The 24046-nt window shown below is 51.8% G+C and overlaps 9 protein-coding genes across 9 annotated transcripts; 3 read left to right on the plus strand and 6 right to left on the minus strand.

The window, feature by feature from the left end:
- Window positions 1-2569: 2569 nt before the first annotated feature.
- Window positions 2570-4952, plus strand: N7468_006000 (uncharacterized protein; the record flags this gene model as incomplete). Its single annotated transcript, XM_058475296.1, has 5 exons — window positions 2570-2579; window positions 2697-2892; window positions 3284-3333; window positions 3410-3509; window positions 3566-4952. 5 exons carry the CDS (start codon window positions 2570-2572, stop codon window positions 4950-4952), a joined length of 1743 nt encoding a protein of 580 aa, XP_058331036.1.
- A 492-nt stretch (window positions 4953-5444) lies between these two features.
- Window positions 5445-5765, plus strand: N7468_006001 (uncharacterized protein; the record flags this gene model as incomplete). Its single annotated transcript, XM_058475297.1, has 1 exon — window positions 5445-5765. The coding sequence occupies one exon, from the start codon at window positions 5445-5447 to the stop codon at window positions 5763-5765; it is 321 nt and encodes a 106-aa protein (XP_058331037.1).
- A 2161-nt stretch (window positions 5766-7926) lies between these two features.
- Window positions 7927-8172, minus strand: N7468_006002 (uncharacterized protein; the record flags this gene model as incomplete). Its single annotated transcript, XM_058475298.1, has 1 exon — window positions 7927-8172. One exon carries the CDS (start codon window positions 8170-8172, stop codon window positions 7927-7929), a length of 246 nt encoding a protein of 81 aa, XP_058331038.1.
- A 1047-nt stretch (window positions 8173-9219) lies between these two features.
- On the minus strand, window positions 9220-9499 carry N7468_006003 (uncharacterized protein; the record flags this gene model as incomplete). The annotated part of the gene is made up of 2 exons (XM_058475299.1): window positions 9220-9424; window positions 9486-9499. The coding sequence occupies 2 exons, from the start codon at window positions 9497-9499 to the stop codon at window positions 9220-9222; spliced, it is 219 nt and encodes a 72-aa protein (XP_058331039.1).
- Window positions 9500-10041: 542 nt separating this feature from the next.
- Window positions 10042-12399, minus strand: faa4 (long-chain fatty acid-CoA ligase FAA1; the record flags this gene model as incomplete). Its single annotated transcript, XM_058475300.1, is given in 5 exon segments — window positions 10042-10131; window positions 10193-10743; window positions 10757-11338; window positions 11403-11798; window positions 11961-12399. 5 exon segments carry the CDS (start codon window positions 12397-12399, stop codon window positions 10042-10044), a joined length of 2058 nt encoding a protein of 685 aa, XP_058331040.1.
- A 905-nt stretch (window positions 12400-13304) lies between these two features.
- N7468_006005 (S-adenosylmethionine-dependent methyltransferase) lies at window positions 13305-14577 on the plus strand (the record flags this gene model as incomplete). Its single annotated transcript, XM_058475301.1, has 4 exons — window positions 13305-13365; window positions 13418-13579; window positions 13785-13840; window positions 13885-14577. The coding sequence occupies 4 exons, from the start codon at window positions 13305-13307 to the stop codon at window positions 14575-14577; spliced, it is 972 nt and encodes a 323-aa protein (XP_058331041.1).
- Window positions 14578-15040: 463 nt separating this feature from the next.
- Window positions 15041-16650, minus strand: N7468_006006 (uncharacterized protein; the record flags this gene model as incomplete). The annotated part of the gene is made up of 3 exons (XM_058475302.1): window positions 15041-15194; window positions 15269-16164; window positions 16267-16650. 3 exons carry the CDS (start codon window positions 16648-16650, stop codon window positions 15041-15043), a joined length of 1434 nt encoding a protein of 477 aa, XP_058331042.1.
- A 4224-nt stretch (window positions 16651-20874) lies between these two features.
- On the minus strand, window positions 20875-23138 carry N7468_006007 (Hsp70 family protein; the record flags this gene model as incomplete). Its single annotated transcript, XM_058475303.1, has 4 exons — window positions 20875-22661; window positions 22784-22849; window positions 22915-23038; window positions 23112-23138. 4 exons carry the CDS (start codon window positions 23136-23138, stop codon window positions 20875-20877), a joined length of 2004 nt encoding a protein of 667 aa, XP_058331043.1.
- A 334-nt stretch (window positions 23139-23472) lies between these two features.
- Window positions 23473-23838, minus strand: N7468_006008 (uncharacterized protein; the record flags this gene model as incomplete). Its single annotated transcript, XM_058475304.1, has 2 exons — window positions 23473-23629; window positions 23711-23838. 2 exons carry the CDS (start codon window positions 23836-23838, stop codon window positions 23473-23475), a joined length of 285 nt encoding a protein of 94 aa, XP_058331044.1.
- Between the last annotated feature and the right edge of the window lie 208 nt (window positions 23839-24046).

A 24046-nucleotide genomic window follows, 5' to 3' on the forward strand; every position in this document is an offset into this window, starting at 1 on the left:
AATTGACCCCGAGGGAATGGTTCAATCCTACGCTTTTCCCTTTTCCCTTTTCCCTTTTTCTTTTTTCCTTTTTTTGTTATCATTATTTTTTTTCCCCCAGGGTGAATGCTTGGGTCTTGTCGGTGAAGACCTGCCAGCATGCCAAAATGCACCTGGCTCGATCAACAAAGTTGATCGGCTGATCAATCTCCCTGTTTCAAGCATCTTCTTTGCTCGTGCGGTGGTTCTATCTTTGGACCAGGCAGGGATGATGGATCTGGAAGCTCTCCAGGATAAGCCACAGTGAAATCTAAGTGCCAAAACCAAAACCAAAAAAAAAGCCAATACTAGTAACTCGCCGAGCTTAGAAAAAGACAAAAAGGTAAATACTGGCAGCACTATGACAGGTGTCCCGGGAACACGGGACTGTTTTCCAGGGGGTAAAGGAAGGTAAATGAAGCCTCTAACTCAATGCTCTGGCGAATGAACTTGCGGGACTATCATGGCCTGATACATCAGTAGGCGAAGCAGAGGATGCACGGGTATCCTTGGGATCTTGCTGATTGCCCTCGTAGTTTCATCTTCATTGGATTTCATGCTGCAGCCCGTTTCTCGGGTGTTCGCGCTGGGACATCTGACTTTATCGGATCCTGGGATTGGCATTTGGGAAATACATCATCTCTTCTTTACCCACTTGGGATCGACCGTCCGTGCTTTTTGGGGGGGGAGGGGATGCTCCCAGGGCACGTAACATGGATGGGGATTCTGGCCAATGCCATGCTCCTGGAACAATCAAACTGTCGAGAGCTCGGGTCAATGATTCGATGCTACAGTTGCTATGGGGGCGCCCGATACCTTTTGGCTCTGCTTGACCGGGACCAGGATCCCAGAAAAAAAAAATACCAATAAAAAAAAATGGAGAGGGGGGCTTGGGCCAAATTCTCTTTTCGATAAAACAAATTTATTTATTTTTTCTGTGGAAGAAAAGCGTGCTTTTGGAAATGTCCTTTTTTTTCTTTAATTTTGATTTCTCTTTTTTGAATATTTTACATTTTCTCCCCAAATCTATGAGAAAATTAAGGAAATCCCAGCCCAGAACCTGTTCTGGTTGGACCCCTACGCAAAATACGCAAAATGCGCAAAATGCCTGCTGCCACCCACTTCTCACCTTACCGGATACAACGTATTCGCCTGTCCCTGGCAGGTCCAGAACTCTACAACTCGTGGCGAGGTCTTCGTCGGCGATGATCTGAGGCTACTTGGAGGGGTCCCGGTTTTGGCAGGGCCGTCCAGGTTGGTCTGGCATCCCATCGCGCAGAAAACAAATATCAATTGCATGCACACCTCGATTCCTCGCTACGTCGATTTCTCCTCCCACTTTCCAGCCCAGCCACATTTTCCCAAGGCCTCTCCAAAAGAAATTATTCGAATTCCTCCAAGGTCTGTGGAGGCTCTTGCTTTGGTGCATTATTCCTTTCATACGTTCTTGCTTTTCCCTTGGGGCTCTCTGCTGTCTGGCTTAACGGGTCGTACGTCTACAACTGACGAAGTCAGTCTCCAACGTAGAGTCGTCCCTCTTGGAACGGCTCGCATATTGCTGAAATCTCCCTGCCACCCCCCATACGAAGGCCCAGCCTGTTTCACCATTGAGGACTGCTGGGGTCGCTGTCCACCAAACACCCTCCTCCGGTACTTGTACCGGATTACATCAGTAAGTTTACTTTCCACTGATGTTCCTTTTGGGCCCTTTGTCATGACCAGATTCTGTTTTTCCCGTATTACCTTTGCGTTTTTTATTATGCTTTCTTTTTCACTTTCTTGTTTTGGGGGGGGGTTGAATTGCCATCAGGCTCTCCCCGGGGGCCTTGATGATCTGGTGCGCGGGCACATTGGTCCCGTCTAGCTGGACATGACCTTGGGACAATCCACAGTCTGGATATGACATCCCTCCAATCGTAAGAGATTGTCTATCTATGGCCCCTGCCCGTGTGGATCTACCTAGACACTTGCTGCATGGAATGCTGGTATAGACTGCTCGCCTGGGACCCGCTTTAGCACGGTCTGATCCTAATTATCGTGGTGATCCTCTTGACACCGTTCGTTTGCTCCAATGGGCTTTTCTGGCTTCGTCGATCGTGAAGCATCGCTATCTACACGCTGCATCCCCACTTACACCTCTCTAACTTCCCTTTCTCTTCCCATCGTTGCCTTGGAGGGCTTTTCCCTGGTGGTACACCTTGTCATTTCCGTGGCTAATTATTTTGGATTTTGTCGCTCTGTGGGGTCCTAGTATTGTACGCAGTACGAATCACTTTTTTTTTTTCCCTCATCCACTTCCCCGTTGCGATTGCCTTGTCATCTGCAGTACCTTCGACTCGCACGTTCCCTCATTTATTCCGACTCCACACATGAGCAGTCGAATATAAAGTGGACTGGACTTGATCCCAGCTGCTAACCTGCCTGCTCTAGACATCCAACCCTCCTCGCCACTGAACATCAACAGCCAGGCAACGATTTGGATCGTTGGTGCAACCTCAATCTCCCCATAGCTCAGGGTCCTTGAGCCGCCGAGAAAATCAACAGGATCAAGATGAACCACTGTAAGTCCTATGCCTTGCAACATGGCCGGTATTTGTCTTTCCTGGAAATCGCTGGTGGGAAGGAGGGAGGGAGGGCTGTCTGGCAACTTGCATCAATATCCAGCTAACTTGCTTCAGCTTCTCTTCTGCCCGAATCCTTTGCCATGGACTGCCCCGTCACCACAGAAAGTGACTATATCAGCTCTCATGTGACAGGATTCCCAAGCGACGAGGATGATAGCCAGCGAGTCGGAGGGCTTTCCTCCATCTCCTCCATGCCCGTCACCAACGGCGTGCGGTACCACACACAGCAGCCTGCGATGCAGGACTTACAGTAAGTTATTCTCCTGTTTCAAACCGGGCTGCTTTTTTTCATTATTATTATTTCTTTCGCCCCCTCCCTTGTCGACGCGCTTCCTCCGGGTCCGGGCAGCTTGAACTTTAGTCCAGCCTGGTTCGGTACTTTCCATACCGATCCGCTACCTGCATGCGCTTCTTCCGATGTTTTGCTCTTTTTTATCTCAACCTGTCTTGTTCCTTCATCTACTGTTGGCTTGATTACCTTTCCCATCGTTCTTTCTTCCCTTTTCGTCCTCCATCTTAACACATCATGGTTTCCGCGCTGCGCATGGTTTTCCATGATATCTTGTGTATTTCAATCGCCTCGAGCCAGCCTCATTGTTCGTTGGTGGTATGGTTTTGCTAAAGTGATCGACCCCCCGTAGCTTCCCTGGTTCGACGGCACTTACAATGACTCCACCAGATTCTTGCTCCGGTGAGTCCATATTTCCTTTTTGGTCCTTCTATCGGCCAGTGGTCGATCTGGGCTAACAATCAGTCGTGTTCAAAAGATTCTTTCTCCCCAACCTCCGGTCCTCTATTCACATACCCTGCTCAGCAACCCAGTTCGTACGATCGCATGGCAGAGTTTCGACGCGGAGGTCTATCTCTGTAAGCTTTATCGTTGATCGGAAATAACTTCGGGCTAACAAGAATTCTCTCTATAGTCAACCTCTCGCTGGAATGTCTTCTACTATGCAAGCTCCCAATCATGGACTGGGCGCCGTGCCAGGACTGATGGGCCGGAATAACAGCTACGGCTCGTCGTATGCATATCATCGAGGAATGGGGTTGCCTCTGGCAGGCGTGAATGATATTTCTCGGACTCATCAATATCCGGGGAACCCTCGAGCTTTGGATGGTGTCCTCGACCGACCACAAACGACCTTATTTCAGCAGCCCATAGTGGAATCTTCTCAACGGTCTCAAGCACAAATCGAGGCACCTCCCTTCGATGATACGAATCATGTTGAATCCATTGTGGCAGACTTCGGGACTTCACAAACGGAGATCAAGCCAGAAGTCCACGCAAAAATTGGTCGAGGCTTCTTTGCCTCCGACGGGAAGTGGACGTGCTACCGTCGGAACTACTTTGCTGTCACTTGCAGCTTCAGCCTGCACCCATGGCCCTCTACTGTGCCCCTGTATCTTCGACGCGATAATCAAACGCTTTCTCCCATTCGAGGCTTTGCCATGTCGATTTCTGCGATTGTGAACGGTATCTATGGAGACACCCGTGAGCTTGTTCAGCATACACCCAAGAGAGACAAACAGTCCGAACGCAAGCCCGGACGAGTCACCCTCCAGCCATCTCCCCCACCATCGCTGACTGCAGGGTCCGCGGGGAATGGCACACATTCCGGCTTTGCCCTGGGATCGCAGTCCCTCGACTACAATGGCTCTTTCACAGGGGCACCCCAGCCATGTCAACCCCCCACATCCCACATGTTCGAGCGAATTCAATTCCAGAAAGCCACCGTCAACAACGGCAAGCGCCGCGCAACGCAACAATTCTACAATCTCGTTGTCGAATTACATGCAGAAGTGTCCGACGCGGTGACCGGTGAATCAACCTGGGTCCAGATCGCTCGCCGCCACTCTGACCGGATGGTCGTCCGAGGCCGATCCCCGGGGCATTACAAGGACGGGCGCCGGGACAGCACCGCTAGCATGGGCCCTGACGGCAGCAGCGGAGACGGCGGGAGTAGTCTCCCTCACGGAATGACCCAGGCGCACTCACACCTTATATACGACCAAGGGCCTAGGAACATCTTGGGATACGGAAGGACCGACTACCGCCATATGCCTACCTCAGAACACTCTCCACTGAGCGATAGTCCTCTTGTTTCATCGTCATCATCACCTGGTTTCGACTACTCGATGATGGATGATACGATGAACCCCATGGACACGATCAAGACCGACCCATACCAAGACCCCGTTTTCTCAGGCGTCAATACACACTATCGTGCCAGTACCGGAGGTTTCGATCCGGTTTACTCTTCTTACGGTCGCCATGACCCCCTCCCTAACTCTCACGGGCTATGCACTTAGGCGCGAATCTATTTCTTTTCTCTTTTGTCTTCATTTGCAATTTTTTAGTTTTTTTTTTTCCTTCTTTCTCCTTCTTTTTTTGACTCTAGTGTTTCGCACGTAGAACCAGGGATGGAGGGATTTTGGTGGTGCAGAACGGCGCTGGAAACGAATTTATGGCCCAGAGACTTCCTTTCTTTGTTTCATTATTCTTATGATTATTTTTGGTTACTTCTTCTTCTTCTTTTTTCTTTCTTTTGACATATTCGTTATACTTCTACGCTAACGCTTTGGTTCTAAGTCTACATCTCTGTTCTTCGGCAGAGCTTTGGACAGACAATATCTCCCAGTTATTTGAGCATCGACTCGGTTGAGTGGCTGGGATGCATTGTTCCATTTTTTGTCGAGAGCCTTTTATGATGACTTTTTCTTCATGACACCCACTATTCTCCTCTGACTGTGTTCCTACCTGAGGCAAAAAAAAAGGAGAGGATACAGAATGGACCCCCAAGAATGATATCAGAAAGTCCTACTATACCACACCCCATCCAATCAAGATTCAACAGAAACCATCCCAACAAAGTAATATCAGTAAAACCAAGCCTCGCCGTGTTTGCTCTATGCGCTCTCCCATATTGGTACCGCACCTCCCCGATTCGCTCAGTCCGCCAGGAACCGTTATTTGCTGTGGTTCTGGCCCGACTCACAATCCGCGCTAGAGTGCGCGCGGTTGCAGGGATCCGTCAGTCTGACGCCCAACGGGATCCTGGGATGTCCTCCCACCCACGCTCAGTCCATCGGCCGCACTTCTCCCGTGGTCTCTACTCAATCTGATGAGTCTGGAGTTTCCTTGCTAGGCGTCTGCCCCCCAATCAGCGTCCTCGGCCTGGCTTGCCAACTGCTACTGTGGCTGATAAGGATCAGCTGGCGGCCTAATTAAAGCTGCTGGATCGGCAGGCTAGGCTTTGGCTTAGGAGCGGGATGACAGGGGCGGAGCAGATTAAAGGGGGATTGAGTGGCGTATCTATAGCATCGAGTTGCTTATGCCCCTTTGCCCCGCCTGGAAAGTCCATAGAGAGAGGGATCAATAACCTACAAGCCCTGTTTCCTGGGGTATGGAAAAGGTGGATGTGGATGTACTTTGTTCTCATCTGGAATAGACATCTTGATCTAGCCCTACTTCTTCTTTGAGGATTTCCTTCACAGATGCACCTCACACAACTCCAGAGCAAGACAGGTGCCGGGGAGGAGCGGGGGAGGAGAAAGATTTGGGGTCAAGGCAAGGGTATCGTGATGACAGCTTAGCAGCCCAATCAGACGGAACCTTGGAACTTGACCTACCCGCCTTGTGGGAGCCGTGGACAAGGAATACCCCATTGGTATAAGCTTTGGGAAGTAAGGTGCGTCAAGCTGGTATTTGGGAGGGGAAGATGCATCTCCACGGGGGCATCATCCGTACAATGGACAGCATGTCAGACCTAACAGACCAGTCACAAATCCCCGGCGCGGCTCAAGGTTTTGGAATGCGTAGATCCCCCGCCCTGGTCGGTAGGATCGACCGTGCAGGATTTATTACATCTCGACTCAGCCCGGTTGCAGCGATGACTTGATACGCATGATGTACATGCAAGGCTGGGCGTGCTAAGGCTCATGGGTAATTTATGCGAGACAGCAATAGCCTTGGAGATTTTCTTTTATTCTTTTTGTATTCTTTTCTTTTCTTTTTTTGGTCTGGCGATAAGGGCTCTCTTCCCAGTTGGCGATCAGTAATATGGAACTAATCATCGCAGGGAAGAGCTTGAGATATTTGATTTTGCTACCAAAAAAGAGAAGGGAGTGTTCTTGCAGATGACCTCGTGATTCTCGTCCTCTGCGGTTCGGCAAGTCCTGTAGCTTCATGCTACCTTTTGGCTCTTGCTGGCCATGTAGCTTGCCTGATGACCAGGGCCCTGGTCCCTCCTGGCCCTGCGCTGCGAGTTTGAGAGGACTTCACCTGGGGCTTGGGCCTCTTGTTGGAGCAGAGCCCCTCCACAGTCAGAACTAGTCATGGGTATATTACGCGTCCCAAAACGGCTTCCGGCTGGGATTCTCGTCTCAATTCTTATTGGAGCGGTACTTCCAATTCACGCTCGAGATTTACCTAGTTTGGTCTTTCTTTCTTTTTTTTTGCGCCCGGTCATCTATGACAGGACGCGCCTGGCTGGTCGTGGCGACATGGAGCTGACTATCAAAGCAGAGCCCTAGGCCGGCCAATAGATCACCATCAGCTATCATCGTCGTCTGATGCCCTAAACATTGGATGTCGTACAAAGGCCGACGGCCGAGAACACGGGCACTATTTCGAACGTGCAGGATCGACTCATGTGCACGCTCACAGCGATATATCGGTGTAACTATACTGTGTCGGCGAATGAGAACAACCATGATCTCATTTGGAGAGTGGCATTAGTACCTCGCTCAGCCTTGTTGGCTCTCCACCTGCTCGGCTCCTATTGGAGTTGGTTGCACAGCAGATGGAGGCGCCTCTTACTTCCGAGATGGTAGTGGTGGGTTGGATCATCTCGTAGCCATTGGTGGATGTTCTTGCAGGATCTGGCTTCCAAGACGCATTGACATATCTGAAAATGGATTTCTCGTTCATGCTGATCTGCTGTTCGGCAAGTTATTCATCGAGGAGCTCTTGATCCTGGTCCGAGACGCGTATGCGTACTAAGGTATTGGAAATACATTTGCACATTTGGACCCTGAGCTGTCCGTACAACAGCAATCATCTTACGCGTAACCTTCGCTCTCAACTAAACTACCGCAACGAGATGTAGAGCAAGAAGCCTGAGATTGGCTCGGTACTGATCCTTATCTAATGTCGATCTACAGAACGCATTGTCAAGTTCATCGAATCACATCTTTTTCAGGCAAGGACCTCGGATTTCGAAGAAAAAAAAAAACACCAATTGCAACGACCTGAACCAGGCTGTACTAATCCCAACATCTTAGTTCAGTCCGAGTCATCCACCTGCCCAACAACCGTTCTCTCGTCAATGCCGTCGACTCCGAATGCACCCAAGCACCCCTTCCCGTGACCACTCAGCCCTAATCCAATCTCAACCTTCGCCCCCCAAAGAACCAGTTGGCCAAGTTTGACAACCAGGTCTCGGGCCGTGCATACCGGGATTTCAGTCCGTCCGATTTTGCCGGCCTGGTTCGATGAGATTCTGCGCTGGGCGTCAGCACCGATCAGCATTTTCTCCGGTGTTTCACATTCAACGGCGTCCGGGGGGCTTCTGGCGGTTGATGGTTGCACCTGTTCTGCGTAGACGGACCCTGGGGAGGACACGTGAAGTGTGGCTTCCGATTCGAGTTCTGACGAAGTCTCCCTAAGGGGTAGTTTGGTAGCTAATATTATGAGGGATTACCATGTGCTTTGGGGTCATTTCACTTTGGATGGAGGGTCTAGAGGTTTCGGGGGGGTACTATCAGGTGGACTGGTATACATTTCCGACAATCCGGACGGCAATCCGGGCAATTGAACTCTTCCATTGGTACGGGCATTCAGCTTGGCTATTCGAGGGGTTATTTCCCGTTGCAATTTCACAACAAAAATAGCTAGTAGACCCACACATCGAGCCAATTCCTAACAACGCATATAGTACGTGCTGGTGGTAGACAAGATACAAGATATGACCATCTCCTGGAGCCCCCTTCCCCTCCTCCCAAACAGACCAACAGAAACAAATGCATGCATGACCAACGCCGAAAGCGCATCTCAATTCAGACCCCATCGAGTGGCGGAGAATAAAATGCCCTGTCATTGGCCCCTCGCCACCGAGACCAGCAGATTCGCGATCCAAACCGGTGCTGCACCCTTGTCCTCTCAGCCGCCAAGAATCTTCCGACTCGCATAACTGGTACAGAAGACAAGCGGCTTTGCGGAGAATCGCAATGGCCGCTATGCTTCGCACGGACGATGCACTCCCAGCACGGGCTGTTCCAATTTCCTTGTCTGCCTCAGACGCAGAGGTACTTTTTAGAGTATGTCTCCAATGCCGGCTGGGGGGGGTGGGGGGCGATTGTGGCGTAGAGCTGGTAGGCTCAGGATGTTCATGCAGATAGAAAGGCAAAAGGCAGAGGCAGTTTGTTTTCAAAGGGAGGTCGAATTGGCTGGGCTGGAGAATTCATTGCGAAATGCCGAGACTGGATGTAGCAGATATCCCCAATATTCCCATCCACTAAGCCGCCGTTCTCCGGGAGGGACAATGATGCGAGGGACTTTCTTGCTTTTGGGAGACACTCATTTACCCTCGTTGCTCTCGCCTTCTCTCACCTGCGAGATTCGCACGGCGAGCTTGCGGTCCAGTGCCTCCTGCTCTTCCTGCGATGCCTTCATTCCCAACGCGCTCTCCACTTGCGGAGAAAGCCACAGACCGATTGATGCCCAGGCCATCACGCCGACCCCGAAGAGGGCCCGTGTTTTCGGGGTGAGACCGCGATATGAGCTAGAGAGTCGGAGGGATTAGTTCATGGTTGATATAGGAGGCTTATTGAGGGCTAGCAAACCTCCAAAGAGACATTCTGGTAATCTTTTATGTCAATCAAGGACGAAAATCGCACAGGGGTAGGTTCAGAGCTTGAATCAAGTTGCGGAAGATTCGCCATGTCACGTGGGCCTGCTAACTAGATTCGGTCACCAATGGTCAGCCATTGTTCGAAGCCCTTGGTTGAATATCTGTAGAAAAAGATCACATAGATCTCCGATGAAAATTACATTCTAGGTTCATAAATATTGGTCATCTCGAACGATGTGGATGGTTTATACAGGCTTGTGATTAGGGTACGTGGACCGGAAAAAAACTCATCGCAATGTAATTGCTGAATTCGTAACTATTCGTCTATACCGTGGTCGGAGCACAAGGCTACGGGATCACGGAAGAAGCATATCAACAAAGCAATCGAGGCGACCATCAACCGCAGACAGATTCAAAAGCGCAAAAAGGATAGCAAAAGCATTAAGAAAAAAACCAGAGGCATGAACCACCGAAAATCCAGTGGAGGTTATCGATCAGCCAGTTGGACTGAGAGGTGGGGGGGGGGCGCTTTCTTGAAGGTCTCGAGCCTATTTCTTGCCGTAGGCCTTGTCGATTTCGGCACGGTAGGTCTCCGTAATCTTTTTGCGCTGCAACTTCTGTGCGGCAGTCAAGAAGCCCTAAATGAGAGAGATTAGCAAATGAATCCACAATTCAAAGCTATAGAGTCAAAAAGCTTACGTTGTGAGGAGTCCATTCCTCGTCGGCCAGAACGACACCACTGATAATCTCGATACCTCGAAGCCCACTGGCGCGAGCAGCGCCCTGCAGCTGCTGAAGAACAATTCCGTTAAGCTTCTCGTCGTGGACAAGAGTCTCGAGGCTTTCACCCTGGATACCATTATCGTTGGCAATCTTCTTCAGGGCAGGCTCCGCAGGCACAATGATAGCGACAGGCTTGTCCTGATCCTGGGCAGCATAGACACAGATATTGTGCACAACAGGAACAGATCGGTATACAGACTCGAGCTTCTCCAGAGCAATGTACTCGCCATTCAGGGTCTTGACCAGGTTCTTCTTGCGGTCGATAATGGCCAAGTGACCGTTCCGGTCAAACTGGCCGATATCGCCAGTCTTGAACCAGCCATCCTCAGTCAGCGACTCCTTGGTCTCGTCTTCGTTCTGGTAGTACCCAGAAGTGACACTGCCACCACGGATCCAGATCTCTCCTTGGGGTGGATTGTTCTTGGAAAAGTATCCGGCGTCCGGGAAATCGACCAGCTTGACCTCAACTGAGGCAGGCACCTCCCCCCAGAGCTTCCGGGTTCCAGGCCAGAGGGTCGTTGAGGGCTCCCATAGCCGAGGTCTCGGTCAAACCGTAACCGTTGATCATAGGAGCAATGGCCATAGACAGGAATCGCTGGGTTTCCTTGGAGACGGGACCACCCCCGTTCATCATAATACGCATGTTACCACCGGTAGCTTCCTTGAGTTTCTTGAAAACAACAGCGTCGATGATGGAAGCACCGATGCCAGCCCCAGGAATGCCGTAGTTCATCAGGAAGTTCTTGGCAGACATACCTCCCCAGAACAAGCTCTTGACAATGAAGTTGTTCTTGTTGAGCTGGGCGAGCACGCCCTTCTTGACGGTCTCCCACACCGCAGGAACACCCACCAAAATGGTAGGCTTGAATTCGCGAATATCTCCCTTGCAGTTGCGCATGTTGGTATCGGACAGAGTGCGAGGGTTTCCGTAACCCATGGTACCACCCCAAAACAGACAGAGGTTCTCAAACACGAATTCCAGGATGTGCGCTTGCGGGAGGTAGGTCAGAAGGGAGTCCTTGACGCCGATTAATGGGCCAACAATGACATTGATACCAGCCACTATTCAATGAGAATTAGTAAAGGTTCTCAAAATATGATCTGTGGGGAATGGGGATTCACTCACCGGCAGCAATAACGTTAGCTTGGGTCAAGGAGACACCCTTTGGAGGGCCGGTTGAGCCGGAGGTGTACATGATACAGCACAGATCCTCAGGCTTCGGTGGCACTGGGTCTACCGGGTGCTCCTCGCCCCCCTTGCGGATATCATCGAGACTGTGCACTGAGATATGGCTAAAGTCGTTCTTCAGTCTGTCCAGGTCCTCTTGCTTCGGTTCGCCATCGGTGTTGTGGATAATGTGCTTGATCGAAGGGACGTCTTTGAGGACATTGGTCAACGACTTGATCAAAACGGTGTCGAGGAAGATAGCTTCGCTTTCGGTCTGGACCAGAGAGTGCTTCAAGCCCTCCTCTCCCAGGGTGTCGTACGCGGTCACGATCGTGATTGATTGAGATGCAGCGCCTAGGGAGAAAGTTTAGCGGCCGTATAGGCGTAAGACAGAGAGTATCATGGAGGGGGGGATTTTCTAACCGTGAGACATAGCCAACCAGTTTGCGCTAGGAATAAAGGTTAGCCCACCGCGCTTTTATCCCATTCCTCTCGGAAGCGCTTACCTGGTGGCACCGTAGAGATGGATCTTGCTATCCTTTTCCAGGCCAAGCTTGCGCAAGCCACTGCCGAGCTGAAGGCAGAGCTGCTCATACTCGAGGAAGGACTTGGATGTGTATCCGCTCATCTCGAAGTAGGTCCACTGCTTGTCAACCTCCTTCTCCACTCCATCGACAACTTTCTTCACCTTCTTGTTCTCGGTGTGCGTCTTGATTAGGCGACGGCTGGCGACAGCCTTGGAGTTGCCGAAGAGGCGGGCGGAGCGGCGGAAGTTGTCGTAGGTAGTCGCGACATCCTCTGAAGGGCGCAGGATGAGGCCATCCTTAGCTTCTGGGTGGCGGCGAGGGATGGTCTCGCCCTCAACGGGCTCAACACCGGGCACCTCGACGGTGAAAGGGCCCTTCTTCACAATCCGCGGGAAGACATGAGCGTCGTGCAAGTCGCCCTTCGCCATTCTGTGTACTCAAAGGAGGCTTTCTCGATATAGGGAAAGAAAGGAAGACAGCGGGGATCGAAAAATCCACTGAAGTCCGGGCGGGTTAGCGCCAGTTGCTAGTTTTCTAGCTTCGCGGTGGAGGGATCCGGAAGCAAAACAGGGAGCTAAAAAAAGAGAGCTTACCGGTGGATCTATCGGGCGAGACCAAATCACACCTATTGAAATCGCCAATGGACTCGAGTCTCGGGGGTGAGGAAAGAAAGACGCTGGAAGATCTGGGAGGATCTGGTGGTTCTTGAGGATACGGACTTGAAGGAGCTCGGGTGCCTTTCAGGTCTCGAGGCCAATTTGCGATGTGGCTGGACTTCGGAATGACGCAGCACGGTTTTACTTGCTCCCCGGAGGTACTTTACGGGGTACGAGATTACGGGGTACGGGATTACGTCGCCATGCAGGATTTAGTTCTTTCAGATTATATTGAAAATCAACGCCTTCGAATGTTCTCGTCTCCTACGGGTTCCTACCTATTCAACTAAGGGCAGGCAATGCGAACGGTCCCCTCTCCCTTTGCTCAGGTTGCTCGGGTTTCTCTACGCAGTATTTTGACCCGTTTTATCCGCGGACGATCAATTACCCTTTTGGCCATTTGTTGGGGCAACGCCCAACAATGTGGGGAACCGCTTTGCCGCATTTCAGTCGGCGCTTGAGTAGATCATCTGGGCAGCTTCGAGTTCGATTTACTCGAGTTGTGTGCAGGTAAAGAGAAAGGAAAAAGAAGAGAAAAAAAAAAATCTTTGGGCTTGACAGGTAGATTCGGAGCGCAGGTCCCGTGATCATTTGGATCTGCTCGAAGGCGAGAGACCATCTGGTACCTCGTTAAAGAAAGCCCAATCTCCGCCTGCATGATCTGATTTGACGTAGCGATGAGTCCCTCCCTGCGCGAACTCTTCGCGACGGGCGAAGAGGTATTGGACGCCGAAGAAGGTAAGACAGATCCTCGCCCTGGCGATCCAAGCCGCTCACCAACCATCGCCAGAGGCGTTTCTACTATTCAGTCAGGACATTCCCACGGCCAATTTGGGCTTTGTGGATTCTCGCGCAACGGAGGTCGAGGTCGCGATCCGGGACGTTGAATACACGATCCATCAATCACCGACGCTTCTCGCTTCGTCTCGAGCTGGCGGGACCACAGGGGCTGGTACGTCCTAGCTTTTCCCTCCGATCCTGCATTGTCCCCAGGCACCCCCGCACTTGCTCGTACAAGGTTCTTATGTGCCGACGGGTCTAGGTCGACATGTCGCTGGGTGCTGAGCCGAGGCTTTGCGTCCAGACTTCACTTGATCATTTGACGTGCATAGCTTATGCCCCCTTTGTGCTGTGCTAAAGGCCGCCGCGCAGAAAAGTTGTGGCAAGCCCCGGCGCACTACGGCCCATTCGATCGAGACCAAACATGATACAAGTAAAAAATTCTAGCGTCAACCCAACTAACATACCAACCGGTAGTCCTGTGGAAAATCACCCCCCCTCTTCGCACAATGGATCTCCTCCCCTTCTAATCCGCTCTGGAAACATTCCCTGCTGTCTTCTGATTCCACCGTGGCCGAACTCGGCTGCGGTATCTCCGCCCTCGTCGCTCTGACCCTGGCCCCCTCTGTCCAGCACTATATCGCCACGGACCAGGAATACGTCCGCCGCTTATTCCGCACTAACCTGGAGGCTAACACCTCTGCCCCCGCCTCTGCCTCTAAACCGAAGTCGAAATCCAAGTCCAAGGTGAAGGCCTCTGCCCCGTCTGCCCTGAATATTACTTTCACGACTCTGGACTGGGAACTGGATCAGCCCGGCCTGCTGAAGAGCTGTATTGAGGGCTCCCAGTCGACCTCCGAGGACCTCGGCTTTGATCTTCTAATTTCTTGTGATTGTATCTATAATGAAGCCCTTGTGCCACCCTTTGTGCGCACTTGTGCCGAGCTGTGTCGGCTGAGACCTGTGTATCATGATACGCAAGCGGATGGGGCTGGGGCACAGCCGACGATCTGTGTAGTCGCGCAGCAGCAGCGGTCGCCAGAAGTTTTTGAGACGTGGTTGCGGGAGACCTTGAGGTATTTTAGGGTTTGGCGATTGAATGATGAGGTGCTGGGGGATGAACTGAAGGGAGGGACGGGATATTTGGTACATTTGCTTCTGGTCAAATAGATTCGCTGGACAGCTATATCACAACGTAGATGATAAGATGCGGGCTTTGGTGGACTGTACTCTTCTTTTTTCAGTTATAGCCGCGTGGTATTCTCTCCTATCCTGAAGAGGGTTCAACGTAAATTGAAACTTTACACCGGGAGGTGCAAATTCAAGAAAATCACGGGTTAAAAGAAGGCCGGATGCTCAGATCCAAGCCTCGTTATCATTACCGCTGTGCTGACATGCAAATTATAGACATGGGTCGCCAATGTAACAGGGTGGGCGTAAAGCAACGCGATTAAACATGTAGATACCGACAAGCCACCCAAAACAAGAATGGATATTGAAAGAAAAAGGCAATGATCTGAAAACTGACGATGCTCAACAAGAGGCAAGTTCGAAAGAACCACTCTGATGCAATGATTTTAGTATCGGGCAACGCTCGCCACAACTATACAAGTCCAGTTCTTGATACAGGTCTCTACTCAGCAGGAAACCGCTCATTCAAATTAGGCTCGGCATTCTCCTTGTCAGGCGAATACTCGAACTTTCGCTTCGCGGGCACCGCCGGCTCCGGCAAAGGAGTATGAGTCTGTGACACTGACTCCGAAGGCGGCAAAGAAGCCGGCGCCTCTCTGGGCTCCGACTCGGGCGTGTCCGGGGTGCGGTCGATAATAGAGGAAATGGACTGTTTGGTCGAGCCATTGACGGGTTTGGGGAGGGGGAAAGGTCCCGCGCGCCAGGCGTTGCTTGGACATCACGCACGGGGTGATCGCGGTCCACGCCCTCCGTCTTGACGGGGTAGGGCTCGGAGTCCTCGACATCGTCGTAGTCGGACTCGTCGCCCTCGCCTGTCTCGTCCTCACGGTCTAGCAGAGCCGAGCCACCCTGACTGTCGTCGGTAGAACCGCGGTGGGGTGCGGCGACAGGGGGTAGCGGAGCATTGGGGTCGTAGACAATGCCACATAATTCCAGGGCGCGCGACTGGCTGCCTAGAGTGCGGTCCTTGTGCTTCTTTGTCAGATGGCACATGAAGCCGTGCAGGGTGACGAAGTCTGATTTGCCACAGCCCTGGATTGGGCAGGTCAGATATACTAGGCTGCCATCGGAGGGACGCTTCCACAATGCGCGACCTGACGGGTCGTGGGCAGCTGGGCGGCCGTGGCGCTCGCCCCATGCCTCTACGTTCTTGATGGTGTATTTTTGTTTACGTCGGAGAGGACCGGTGCCGTTTGAGGCATCGTGTGCGACAATGGGATGCTGATGATGCTGCGGGAGTGGTGGGTGAGCATGATGTTGAGGTTGAGAATGCGGCGGGAGTTGAGATGGATGCTGGGGTGGAGGTGGTGGTCCATGGGGATGCTGATGAAGGTGGACTGGCGGCGGCATATGAGGTGGAGGTTGTGGCGTCTGTGATACAGGTGGCAGCGGAGTCTGGCGGGGCTCTGGAGGACTTTGTTGTTTGAAAAACGCGAGCGTCGTAGCAGCACTGGTCTCTGACAGCCGCCGTGGAGGAGTAGGGCGCAATGGAGGCGAGTCGCCAGCTCCATTGGGTCCCAAGCCCATAGATTCCCTCTTAAGCCTCTTCCGTTGCCTGCGGAGGTCCTGTTCAAAGAGACATTAGACGATCAAAGATCACTCATGAAAAAAAAAAAATAATAACTCAAAAAAGTGATGAAGGATTGATGTCAGTTCGGATTGGCATACCTCCTCCTCAGCTTCTGCACTCTCGGTCATTCTTCGAAATTCTTCATCCTCACGCTTGCGGATGGCTAGCAGGTGCGTACGGGTTGCCATTCGATTCATCTCCTCGTGCTCCAGCTGCCTCAATCGCGCTTCGATCTGGTCCAAAGATGACGGAGCTGGTGACGGCGGGACTGGTGGAGGGCCAGCATGAGGATCATGCAACGGCGGTGGAGCGAAATGGCGAAAGTGATGGTTCTGTACCATTTGGTCTGGCGGAGGCATTGGATGGGAGGGCGGGTTGGGGTTCATGGCGATGGGATGGTAACGTGGGAGACTGTTGGCCAAGTGAGGGCCTCCATTCACACTGTCGGGGACAGTATGAGGCACCGGCGGTGCAGCAGTCATAGTGTGTTTCCTGTTGATATAACAGTTGACCCCACGTTACAGTATTATGCTGGCTTTCTTCCCCTTGAATTAACAGTATTAAGATTATATGGGGGAGGAAGACCAAGAGTACAAGAGAGGACAGGAAACCGGGGTGGGCAAAAGACAATCACAACGAGTTCGATCTATGGCTCGAACGGTTAGGAAAGGATTGACGTCCCCAACCCGTTCGGGTATAATAATAGACCACAAAATTAAAATCAAATGAAAATAATGAAAAAAAAAAATGAAAAAAAACCGATGGAAATTATGCGAAAATAAGAAACGACCAAAATCCACTAGCGCAACTCTGGGCCCCTGCACCCCCGTTATCTTGAAAATTTTCCCGTAACGGTCCAGTAAGGGGATCACCATTAGCGCATTAGCAAGCTGCAGCCTCCGTACGGGATGTACGAACTACAAGACGCTAATCAGCACCTGGACCCTCTAGAAGAATTTAGGAGGATTAGGGGCGCCTAGGGAGATGATCCTGCCAGATGATCCTAAGCATCTTAGTTTCTAGGAGGAGGGGAAGGATCTTCGATCATAAAACTCTGCGTCCTCGGGAGCTTTGAAGCTCATGTCATAGTGTAGGGCCCCCCCTTGGACGAAGCAAAACCAGTTTGGGGATGCAGTGGCTCCCATGGATTGGCTCGGCGCTAGTGGATGTAATCAAATCACAACAATCACAATGCTCTCAGAATAAAATTGCGAGAGTCCCTAGAGGAGATTTTAAGTATCTGCCCTCAAAGAGAAAGTATCGACAATCTGCTCCCGTCTTTTGGCACATCCTGCCTATTCCTAAAGCACCTCAGGGACACGAACGCCCCCAAAGTCAACTGACCCTCGTTCTCACCTTATCCACTTGCTAATCCACCGTGGCCGCTTAGAGAACCACGTCTGCCCGCACTCCGCAGCTTCGTCGCGGAGGTTATTGGTGGGCTGGGTGGATTGATGAATTGGCAGTGGACTTTGCCTAGCGAGAAGTACGAAGTATACACCTCACACCCTATTTGTTTACCTGGTTTGTCGCCGGCGCTGGCCAGTCATGTCGGACGGGTACCGAACTCGCCGTTCCAGATGTCTCTCGCCCAGCAGTTACAACCGTTGTTGATGCTTTGACGTATTAATGTCCAACCTCTGTTTCTCTCTATTTCCCTGGAGGCGGTCCATTTCCTCCCTTTTCCCCTTGACCCGTGTAGATTTGTCAACTTCAGCCCATTCGAAATGGGACCCAATTATTAGTCGAGATCAAAGGGTCTCGATGCATCACCTTGGAACACGCCCAGGCCAGAGCCAATGGGGGCGGGGCGGCTCCAACTGCAGCGATTGCAATTTCCAGTGCAATCACAGCTCCGGCCAATAAAGGCGCACTGGAGAGCGCAGATCTACCGTCATTGGACCGCCAAGACTGAAGATGGGGGTAAATCCTTATGTAACACAAGGGAAACTAGCCGCTTGGGGGCGCGTCGAAGCTGCTGGAAAATTAAGCTGACACGCTTTGCAGATGCGCAGATGGGCATTCTTCTGGTTAAGACTTGACGGAAGGTATCCCAGTACTTGGAGGTACTTGAAGTACATGGCCTCCACCAACCCGGGGCTTTATGCTCCCCTGTCACCCTGAAAGATCAAATACTGGCTATTGACAGGCATCATCCGGCATGGGCTATCGGTGTGTTGGTATGGTGGAGTACACGGAGTCCTTTGACAAGGCTCCATCATGGGCTCCATTGGTGGAGTGTCGCCTGCATTTTCGTCATATATGCCGGAACAGCCTTTCCCAGATCCCATAGAGACACTAAAGGAAGAGCAAAGAAAAAAAAGGGGGGGGGGGGGGCAAGACCAAGGTGAACCTTCCGAGCATACCTTGATCCAATCCATCACATACAACCGATTTGGTCTTACAATAGGCAATTAATAGTCAGTAATCCCCCGGCACACTCTACCCTGAACAAAGAGATTGGTGTGTTCCCCGTGTACCAAGGGGCCATACCGAAGTTGTTTTTAAAGGGGATAGTCCCATCGACTGGAACTCCCTCCAATGGAACCTCCCATTGGATATTGAGTTTGGACTTGCTTTTTCAGCTTTGACATGATCCTCGTGTCAGCACATCCAGTCACATGGCTAATATTTCCCATCCTGTCAAGAACAAGTTAAGAAACACTTAGGGTAAAAGCCCCAAAAATTTCCAGCGAAAGACGGGAAGCCAAAAAAAAAAACCAAGTGGGGAGAGGGGGGGTGGGGAAACTAAATCATACACAGCAACTAGGGGCGCGCTAAGGTGGACGGTCTCACAAGACGCCAGGTGATCGACGAATGATCGAAAGCCAAAGTGATGTGGGCGTTTGAAATTTTCCTTAGCTGGCCCATGGAGTTCTAAAGTCTTGCTCCGCGGGCTAGCTCCTAATTTAGCTTGAAATTTATAGGTCCATAGGGCAGGGAGCTCCAAAGCTTGCCCAATGGAGAAAGGAACCACGTCCCCGAATTCAATCTCGCGCGAATCCGGATCTGGGAGGCCCTGACGATCCAGCCCTTGTGCCACTTTTTCCATGGATCTTGGATCAAGGGCGTTTAAGGAGTTCTCTACGACCTTCGGCTTTCCAGAGGCCTACTCTTCTTCCGGGGATCTCAGGCCCCGGAGTAGACAAACACCGTCATTGCAAACAAAGCCCCTCCCCACTGTGGTGTGTACAACGATGATTTGCTCCCCCGGCCGCGCCGGTGCAAGGGTATCTGCACGGTAGCTTGGCTCTGCGAGCCCCATTGGCTCGCTGACCTTGTCCGTGTGTGAGATGGGTACATTCATATATGCCACTCCTGACCAACCCCTACCACCTGAGTGCCCCCCATGCTACGGAGGCGCTATAGCTCTTTTGACTCTAGACTTTATCGCCGATATGGAGGTCGATAATGCTGGTTCGGGAATCAAAGCTCCGGGGAGGAACTCGCTCGCTTCTCGGTGGGAGTGTAGCTCGCCCCGTACATATGACGAAAGAGATTGCTGGAGGTTGAGAATTCTTGGACATCCAGGAATGCCTCTACGTAAGAGGTCGGCTCCAGGCCCCTCGCCCGCTACAATGATTGCTTGTCGGCGCCAATATTGGACCTGGGTCCCGAGTAGGGGGGTGGCGGTTTAATTTCGGGTCTAGCAACTTGTTGAGCTGTAAGAAATCCCTTGGCATGATGCATGATACTGTAGGTTATCTAGTTATGCCAGCCTTATTTTTCATCTGGCCGTTGACGTTTCATGCAAGGAATCTAGACACCAGCGGCCATTGGTTCATGCATCGACTAGGGACAACACCAAAGCTATCTATTTTCTTTTGATGCATCGAAACACTCCGGCCGCGTTGCCAGGCCCTGGGTCCCCATAGGAGGAATCGGCCGCGTCTAGTAAGTCAAGACCCAATAGTCTGAAGTTAATAAATGCCAACTGTCCCTTGATTGTCAGGCAAGGCCCGAAAATACCATACCTATTGTTGAGTAACGGAGAGCCGAGGATCTAGACGCAAATCAGAACCAGGCTCTGGCCAAGGAATAGTTTCATTTCGGGACGGCCTTTAGCAAAAAGAGGCTTGCATCCGGATCAAAAGACGTACAGCCGCGCCTGTGTCTTATTTGTCGTCTACAGCGGTTTGACGTTTGGGGCGAGTCGTCGTGGCACGCTCTGCGGCCACAACGTCACCTTTCCGCCCGTGCTTCAACTCGCCCAAAGCCTTTCAACTCGGAAAATTTTGGTTATGCTCTCGAATCTGCTACGAAGTATAGAATGGCACATGGATAAGCGAGAGGAGAATTGTCCGATTTCTATTGTCACATGAACCCAGTAGCCAATGCTAGCATCCTTTTTGGAGGCCCTCCTTGCCGTAATGTCATTAGATACAATGGTAGACAATCCCGGCATAACCTGGCGACTCGGTCAAGTCCCCTGGGTATAGTGGGCAAGTAGAGAAAGATGAAGAAAAATGATCATACAAGTTTTGTGAAAGAAACACCGATACACCGAAACAAGAAAGGGGGGGATAATTGGGCCTTGTGAAGTATGTGTACAAATAATGCGAATTAAACAAATGCGACTCCCAACAGAAGAAATCAGGGTCTCTTAACACACAAAGGAAAATGGGGGGAAGGAAATACAAAAGAGAAGTACAGGGCTACCGAAGTAGCCTTTGTTGATGGGGCGGCAGAGGCTATAAGAAAGCATTTTACTGCTTGTTCTCGCCCTGCTGCTCACCACCAGGCTGCTGCTGCTGCTGCTCGCTCTGAGCCTTGTGCATCTTGTCGAACAGAGTCAGACTGGCGGTCTGGAGCTCGTCAGTCTTGGCTTTGAGCTCCTCAGCGGTAGCAGTGCCCTCGCCAGACTGGTTCTTGGCAACGAACTCGCGGAGGGAGGCAATCTTCTCACGGATGGAGTCAGCCTCAGCCTTGTCGAGACGGTCCTCGAAGTCCTTGAGGGCCTTCTCGGTGTCGTTCAGGACTCCGTCAGCACGGTTGGCAGCCTCAATGGCAAGCTTGCGCTCCTTGTCTTGCTCGCCATACTTCTCAGCATCCTCAACCATGGACTGAATCTCAGCGTCGGAGAGACCAGAGCCGGAGGCGATGGTGATGGACTGGTCCTTGTTGGTAGACTTGTCCTTGGCGTTGACGTGGACAATGGAATCAGCGTCAATGTCGAAGGTGACCTCGATCTGAGGAACACCGCGGTGGGCAGGAGGAATGCCAACAAGCTGGAAGTTACCCAACAGCTTGTTGTCCTTGACAAGCTCACGCTCACCCTGGAACACCTTGATCTCGACGGCGGTCTGCATGTCGGCAGCGGTGGAGAAGGTCTGAGACTTCTTGGTAGGGATAGTGGTGTTGCGGTTAATCAGACGGGTGAAGACACCGCCGAGGGTCTCGATACCGAGGGAGAGAGGAGTGACATCGAGCAGCAGAACGTCGGTAACCTCACCGGCAAGGACAGCACCTTGGATGGCGGCACCAATAGCAACAGCCTCGTCGGGGTTGACGGACTTGGCGGGCTCACGGCCGAACATGGCCTTGACGGACTCGGTGACCTTGGGCATACGAGTCATACCACCGACCAGGATGATATCCTGGATGTCGCTGGACTGAAGGTTGGCATCCTTAAGAGCCTTGCGGACGGGCTCAGTGGTACGGCTGATCAGAGGGTCAACCAGAGACTCGAGCTGAGCACGGGTCATCTTGTGGTTGATGTGCTTAGCACCCGAGGCATCGGCGGAGATGAAGGGGAGAGAGATCTCGGTCTGGAGGGAAGAAGAAAGCTCAATCTTGGCCTTCTCAGCGGCCTCACGGATACGCTGGATGGCCATACGGTCACCGGAGAGGTCCATGCCGGACTCCTTCTTGAAAGCCTCGACAATGTGGCGAACCAGGGTGATATCGAAGTCCTCACCACCAAGGTGGGTGTCACCGTTGGTAGACTTCACCTCGAAAACACCCTTCTGGATCTCCAGAACGGAGATATCGAAGGTACCACCACCCAGATCGTAGACGGCAACCACACGATCGGCCTCCTTCTCCATACCGTAAGCGAGGGCGGCGGCGGTAGGCTCATTAACGACACGGAGAACATTCAGGCCAGCAATCTGACCAGCATCCTTGGTAGCCTGACGCTGGGAATCGTTGAAGTAGGCAGGAACGGTCACAACGGCGTTCTTCACGGGCTTGCTCAGATAGTTCTCAGCGGTCTCCTTCATCTTGTTCAGGATGAATCCACCAATCTGGGAAGGGGAGTACTTCTGGCCACGGGCCTCGACCCAGGCATCGCCGTTGCTGTGCTGCACGATCTTGTAAGGAACCTCCTTGATATCGCGCTGAACCTCAGCGTCGGTGTACTTGCGACCAATCAAACGCTTGGTAGCGAACAGGGTGTTCTCGGGGTTCACCACGGCCTGACGCTTGGCAGCAATACCGACAAGACGCTCACCATCCTGGGCGAAACCAACGACTGAAGGAGTTGTGCGGGCACCTAACCAATTGAGAATGTTAGATATGACTATCTCGATGGTGGATGACGTACATCAAGCTCCTGAACTGATGTTCCGGAGCTCTGGCGCTTCGACCGACAACAGGAGAAAATTCTTCACGTACCTTCTGAGTTCTCAATAATCTTAGGAGACTTTCCCTCCATGACAGCAACAGCCGAGTTGGTGGTACCTGCGATAATATTATCAGATAATGTCGCAATAGATCGATGATAAGTATTTCGATAGGCGACTTACCAAGATCGATACCGATGACCTGGCCCTTCACCTTTTCCTCGCCGCCTGCAGTTGAGTTCCATCGGCGGAAAGCAGCGCCGGGGACTCTTGAAGCAGGGGTGCGAGCAAAAGCAGCACGCGGAAGCTGTAGGCGATGCATATTAGTGATGACTGCGGCGGCGCGTGATGGTTTTCCCTCGGGGAGGATGAATGCTTACCGCGCGAGAAATGCGAGAAGAAAGCATTGTGTTAGGAAATTAAGTAATACAGGAAATAGGGAAGGATAGCACTCGCACGAGTCAATCGCTGAGTGATGGGGGGAGAGAGGAAAGGGGAAAGGAGGATAGAAGATGAAGAAAGGGAGGAAGGAAAGAAAATTGCGGAAGCTCGGGTCTTGAGTGTTCAGTAGAACGTTGTAGAATCACGGGACTTATGGGCCAATCAAGTTGCGCATCTATATCTCACCGCCCAGAGCCCGTCCCGAGGCCGGATGGACGGCTCGAGGGAGTCCAGTGTATATAGTTGAGTTATAGTCCAGATAGGTTCTGTTCCGTCTTAATCTGTGGTATTCAGTAATTGTTACTCTTCACTGCTGTGGAGAGCCTGACCAGCCCTCCAGTCCTGCTGTTTCACCCTCCTATGTTTTGTCCGGTCCCAATTGAACGCCTTGTGGCCTGAAAGCGGTCGGATGCTTGGCCTCCAGGGCCCTGCCAGAGGCTTCCAGCCTGTTCTGTTGCTCTGGCTACTACTAGCTCACGGCCTGCCTGGCAAGGCGGCGCTTGCTTGGCTCAATGGCCTTCGGCACGAGATAGCTCACTGCACTAGTACCTGCAATGCTTTCTCCGCCTCGAATAACCTTTCTGTGGTATTTGCGAGCTTGAATAGGGGGTTCACCCAGTGTCGTGTGACATTACAGCAGTGCTCTGTTGTGAAAATGGTGGCCATTCTGATAGAATGGACCATCGCAAACGAAGGCAATATCGTAGTCTAGCACTGACTTTGGCAGGCATCATGAACTCGGAATGCAGGCAATCAACCCAACCTTAGATTTCTACCACATATTAAATCAGCTAGACCTAATAGTTAAATATCTGAAGCATTTCGTAGAGTCCGTGGGTCGCTATATATAACCATGGGTCCTGCATAGTTATGG

The sequence above is a fragment of the Penicillium chermesinum genome, assembly GCF_028974085.1.
Source record: "Penicillium chermesinum strain IBT 19713 chromosome Unknown utg000004l:1.0-3345178.0:1.0-3348027.0, whole genome shotgun sequence".
NCBI lineage: Eukaryota > Fungi > Ascomycota > Eurotiomycetes > Eurotiales > Aspergillaceae > Penicillium > Penicillium chermesinum.